The sequence below is a fragment of the Lactuca virosa genome, chromosome 2 (assembly GCF_052849685.1).
Source record: "Lactuca virosa cultivar CGN04683 chromosome 2, Lactuca_virosa_CGN04683_v6, whole genome shotgun sequence".
In the NCBI taxonomy this organism is placed as follows: Eukaryota; Viridiplantae; Streptophyta; class Magnoliopsida; order Asterales; family Asteraceae; genus Lactuca; species Lactuca virosa.
The window spans coordinates 138,244,040-138,250,293 of record NC_136427.1 but is presented as its reverse complement, the minus strand read 5'-3'; the positions used below and the strand labels follow the sequence as shown (position 1 = coordinate 138,250,293).

Sequence of the window (6,254 nt, the reverse complement as noted above, 5' to 3'; positions counted from 1 at the left end):
AACTTTCCACCAAATGGAGGAAAGTGAATTCCTTCCAAAGTTGGATGAAAAACATTCATTCTCATCAAAGAAAGTGACAGATTACAAAATACCCCTTATACTTATGAGGAAAACCCACCACCACCATTATCACTAACCACCACCAGCGCCGCCACCACCACCACCACCGTTGCCGCCCCACCGACCACCACTACCACCACCGCTACCGCCACAACCACCGCCGCCTTTGCCACCACCGCCACCGCCGCCGCCACCGACCACCACTACCACCGCCATGACCACTACCCACCACCACTACCATCGTCGTCGTTACCACCGTCGCTGCCGCCACCAGCTGCCACTGCCACTAGTTTTTTCGGGTTTCGGGTAATTCGGGTTTTTCATGTTAAAAAAAATACTCGTTACCAGACCCAAATTAAATTCGGGTAATTCGGGTTTGGGTAATTCGGGTATCGGGTTGGGTTTGGGTATTTCAGATATTACCCGAAATATATAATTTTTTTTTTAATTTCACCTGAAAATAAATTTAATGAAATAAATACATCATACTTTATTAGTCTTGTTTATATAAACAAACGAGGCATAAACGAAGTTACTCAAGCTTTGAACATTGATCTAATCTAATCAGATATCAAGTAATTTTTTAACAACTTAATCTAATCTAATAAGATGTTAAAAAAACAAATACTTAAAGATCTTAATTTAAAAGTTTAAAATGTTTAAGATAATTGTAGCCATAAGTTTTGCCATGTTCTGAAGTTTCGTCAAGATAATGAGTTTGTTAGTTGCAATAAAAACTATAATCTAGAAAACAGTTAAGTTTTAAAGAACATGATATATAAACAATTACATTTAATATTGCTAGTGTCATATTGTCATAATAAAATAGATTCATGTTTTACAATAATGATAGTTAGTTTAAGCATGATCAAATATCTGCTACAGAGTACAAGCTCTACGAAAAAAAAAATTTAAATAATTCGGGTAATTCGGGTATACCCAAAACCCAACAAACATACCCTTTACCCGACCTGAAAAAAAATCGGGTTACCCGATTACCCGAAAAAATTTACCCGATACTCGATTTACCCGATACCCGAAAAAATCGGGTGGGTAATTCGGTATCGGGTATTTTTGACAGGGCTAACTGCCACCATCACCACCACTTTCGCCACCACAATCAATGTCACCACCACCATCACCACCACCGTCGCTGCCACCATCACCGCCACCCACCACTGTCATTGCCTCCACCGCTACTGCCTCACCACCACTACCAACACCGCCGAAATTTTACTGTTTTTATAATTTTCATAATGAATCTTTACATATAAGTTAGAAAACAAGGTAAAATTAAGCAAAACATGCAAAAAGGGTATTTCTGTCATTTTACATGAATTCCAATTCCATTTCCAGCGAACCAAACAAAATCTGGAAATTTATTCCAATTTCATTTTCTTCCAACCAAACAACATATGGAATTGGATTCAAAATCCTGACAGATTTCTTTTCCATTTACAATTCAAATTCCTTCAGCAATATTTTGCGAACCAAACAATACCATAGTTTTTTATTTTGTGGTGTTCAGTTCCTTTCAAGAGTCTCCAAAGCTTCATTTTTGTTTATTATCCAAGATATAACTTAAATATATATATGTATAAATAGGCTGAAAAGCGAGGGGGCCATGGCCCCCTCTGACCGGTAAAAGGATCCGCCCCTGTCTAGTGGGTTGATAGTGACCACTCCCCTTAGCCTTATCAGCGCGCTAACCGCACTTTTCCTGGTCATATTATTGTTTGTGTTGTTCTTTTGGGTTTAATGTAGTGCAGCCGCAGTTAGGATATAAGCACATTTGGTCTAACAGCGGCAATATGGTACGTCACCTGGACAAATAAAGGCTATTTATTGTGAACTCTTTTTGGCAATTTATTCTGAAGAAAAAAAAACAACTCTATTGCTTTGATCATTCCTTGAACAATTGGGCACCGCTAAAAGTGAATGCTTTCGTTTTCGTTTGAAGAGCAACCATGGATAAAATACCTTCGTTGGCGGCCTTATCCAAGACAGGGGTTACTATTAATAGCACCACTTGTCATCACTATGGGGATACAACATGGCTAATTTACCCTCTTTGAATTGGGATTTTTGGTGTGTAAATCATCTTTTGCTTTGATCTAATTTTTCCTATTAGCTTCTTGAGAGCATGTTTCTAGCAACTTTCTAGAACCATATTATTATTTAAATTAACCCATCGCCATTCAAAAAAAGAAAATAATAACTCGCCAATATTAGCATTCTACACAAATGCAAGAAAAACAATGAGATAAATCAGAATATTACATTGCTCATCATCGATGCCACGGTTAATATACAAAGCCCCTTAACGGATCTTAAAAATTGGGAAAACATCATATGCTCAAAATCATGATTATAATATTATTATTGTTGATTTCTCCAATAATATGAAGTTTATACGATCCTAACTTAAACGATTAAATTAGAGAGCTTACATTTAATACGTATTTCAAGAAATGTAATTTATTAAATGAACCATTGTTCTTGCCTTCTTGGTTTTGCATGCATTCATTAAGTATATTTTTGGGAGAGTTTATTTGTAAAAGTTATTCCTAAACTAAATTCTTGGTCTTATCTTCCTCAACAAAAAGCGTTGAAACAGTTCGACCTACTTAAAATCACAAAATTCAAACATACAACCCACCCATGGTTGAATAAAACCACTTAAAACTTTAAAAAATAGATCATAAAGCCAAAACTTCAAGGCTTTAAGCCCAATCAATGTCATTGTCATTCAATCTTTCAATCTTTTCATGTATACCCACTCTCCTAACACAAATTATTCTTGTTTTCACAAATTCTTTAGTTTTCAACTTTTCTAAATAATCACAACTTATCTATCGCTTACCAAATCACGTGTGACTCATTCTTGATTTCCCATTTCCACATAACCAATCACCTAACCATATGATTAGAAAATACTTTGTTTTCCATGTAAAATCACTAGTAAATTAACTATAAATTAAACCAATACAAGGCAAATATATACCTTAGTGATGAAATAAACACAAATACATGAACAAATAATGATATTCTATAATATAATAATGATTATAATCTAAAAAATTATTGAGTTGGCCCACTAAAAAATTAACTTACCCGAAATCGAAAAAAAAAAGTCAAAGTTAGTAAGTGACCTCTCCACCTGTTTTTATAGTTTTGGCTTTTTGCTTACTAATAGTTCATTAGCTGGTGTCTAGTGACAACACAATATAAGGTCCCCCTTTTGTAGGTCTATTTATTCATTTCAAACTTTCTCATCACCACCACCTTTCGCCACCCTCTGCCACCATGCACCTCCACCACCTCTGCTTTGTGTTACCATCTGACGGCGATGACATACACCCATTTAATCACCACAACCGCCGCCTCCCTCCTTCTACACCACCAACACCACAACCACAAACACCACCATCTAAGACCCGATCATGTGGTGCTAACCTCCAAGAGGTCCTCCGTAGAACACTTCATAGATTCTGTGTAAAATCACCGCCGGCGATCTTCCATGACACCGACGGAGTCCAATTTTCTAAAGAGACGATTGTTTCCGGTCACAATCCCAAGACTTTTACATACTCGGAGCTTTATATAGCCACCAAAGGGTTTAGCCAGGATGAAATCTTGGGGAGTGGCGGGTTTGGAAGAGTTTTCCGGGCGGTGTTGCCGAGTGACGGAACGGTAGCGGCGGTGAAGTGTTTGGCGGAGACGGGAGAGAGGTTTGAGAAGAGTTTCGCGGCGGAATTGGTGGCTGTGGCCCATCTCCGTCACCGGAACCTAGTCCCACTACGTGGGTGGTGTGTTCATGAAGATCAGCTTCTTCTCGTTTATGATTACATGCCAAACCGCAGCCTTGACCGGTTGCTTTTCCGGCGGATTGAAAACAGTGGAACTCCGGCGCCGGTGCTTAGTTGGGAAAGAAGAATGAAAATAGTGAAGGGTTTGGCGGCGGCGCTGTTTTACCTCCATGAACAGCTGGAAGCTCAGATCATCCACCGTGATGTGAAAACAAGCAATGTAATGCTTGATTCTCATTTTAATGCTAGGCTTGGTGATTTTGGGTTAGCGAGGTGGCTGGAGCATGAACTCGGGTACCAGACAAGAACGCCGTCGATGAACCACCGGTACCAGCCATGCCGGCTAGTGGATACGACAAGAATCGGCGGAACAATTGGTTATTTACCACCGGAGAGTTTCCAGAAAAAAGGTGTCGCCACCGCAAAATCTGATGTTTTCAGTTTTGGCATTGTTTTGCTGGAGATTGCTTCAGGGAGGAGGTCGGTGGATATTACACTTCCCGATGATGAAATCATTCTCGTCGACAAATTCAGAAGATTAGCAGACGAAAAGATGATTCTCAACGCCGCCGACGGCCGGCTGCCAAATGGGTCCTACAACCGTCATGAAATGGCCCACATGATTCGTCTCGGGTTGTTATGTACACTCCATGACCCGAAAACCCGACCCAGTATGAAATGGATCATCGAAGCACTTTCCGGCGGGATTTGCGCCACCCTCCCGGAGCTTCCTTCTTTCAAATCCCACCCTCAGTACATATCTGTAACACGTAGCACCCCCACCACCACAGCCACCACGACTTCCGCCACAACCACCACCACTACTTCTTTCGCAATTGCTTCAAGTGGCGGCTCAACCACCTTCGCCACCGCCAGGGGAGAAAGCCTGTACATAACCGCTGAACAAGAACATGAAAACAGTTCCGATATCGGCGACGGAATGATCTCTTCTGCACAACTGAGCCGCCGTCAATTAAGCTCCTTTCCCATGGTTGAACCTCCAAGGGAGATCACCTACAAAGAACTTCTCTCCGCCACTGACAATTTCTCAGAATCTAATCGGTTATCAGAGGTCGATTTCGGGACTGCTTATTACGGCGTTCTTGACAACCATGACATTATCGTAAAGCGGCTCGGGATGAAAACATGTCCGGCGCTCCGCCTCCGTTTCGCGAATGAACTCTCAAATTTGGGGAAACTCCGCCACCGGAACCTGATACACCTCCGTGGGTGGTGCACTGAACAAAACGAGATGCTAGTGGTTTACGACTACTCCGCTAATCGTCTCTTAGGTCATCTTCTTTCCCATCACACCCACCGGAAATCACAGGTCCTAAAATGGGATCATCGCTACAACATCGTGAAATCACTCGCCTGTGCAATTCGATACCTTCACGAAGAATGGGAAGAACAGGTTATCCACAGAAACATCACATCATCCGCCATATACATCGACCCAGACATGAACCCTAGGCTCGGATCCTTTGCTCTTGCAGAGTTCTTAACAAGAAACGAACACGGACATCATGTAGTGGTCGACAAGAAGGCTTGTGTTCGTGGGATTTTTGGGTACATGGCGCCGGAATATATGGAGGCGGGGGAAGCTACAACAATGGCGGACATCTACAGCTTCGGTGTGGTGGTTCTGGAGGTGGTGAGTGGGCGGATGGCGGTGGATTTCCGACGGCCCGAGGTGCTGTTAGTGAAAAGGGTTCATGAATCTGAAGGTTACGAAGGCAATTATGAAGAAATGGTGGATCCAAGATTAGATGGAGAGTATAATCGGAAAGAATTGGTGAGGTTGGTGAAGTTAGCAATGGCGTGCACACAGTCTAACCCGGATTTAAGACCAACGATGAGAATGGTTGTGAGTGTACTTGATGGCCATGATAGATGCTTCATAGAAGAAGGGCAAAAGGAAAGTATAAATGAATGGAAAGAAAGAAATGCATTATCTTTGTCACTTATTAGACGAATTCAAGCTTTGGGAATACAATGAAAATGGAACCACGAACTAGGATTTTAGCATGGTGTATAAATGGAGAAATCAACAATACATTTTTTTTCTTGTTTTTGGTGCTTAATTTGTTGCATATATGACATATGTATGTATGTAAAATTTTTATCAAGTTAAACGTTGTGTATATCTACAAATGCGGATAATATATATTGTTCTCTAAAGTGCTCTTTAGCAAGCTAGGATTGGATGAAAGTTAGCAATGCTTTGTGTGAAAAGAGCAACCCAAATAGGTGCAAGTAATAGGCATTCAAACTTGAAAATCAAGGCAATTATATTGATTTGTTGAGTATTGGGTATGAACCTATCAATGGCGTTTTGAGGGTTATTTATTGGTTATCGACAGTGGCATCAACGGACATAGGAAG

At 40.9% G+C, this 6,254-nt stretch overlaps 1 protein-coding gene across 1 annotated transcript; it reads left to right on the top strand.

The window, feature by feature from the left end:
* Positions 1 to 3,265: 3,265 nt before the first annotated feature.
* LOC145159536 (receptor like protein kinase S.2-like) lies at positions 3,266 to 6,050 on the top strand. The gene has a single exon (XM_079078541.1). The coding sequence runs from the start codon at positions 3,367 to 3,369 to the stop codon at positions 5,866 to 5,868; it is 2,502 nt and encodes an 833-aa protein (XP_078934667.1). The 5' UTR covers positions 3,266 to 3,366; the 3' UTR covers positions 5,869 to 6,050.
* Positions 6,051 to 6,254: the final 204 nt, after the last annotated feature.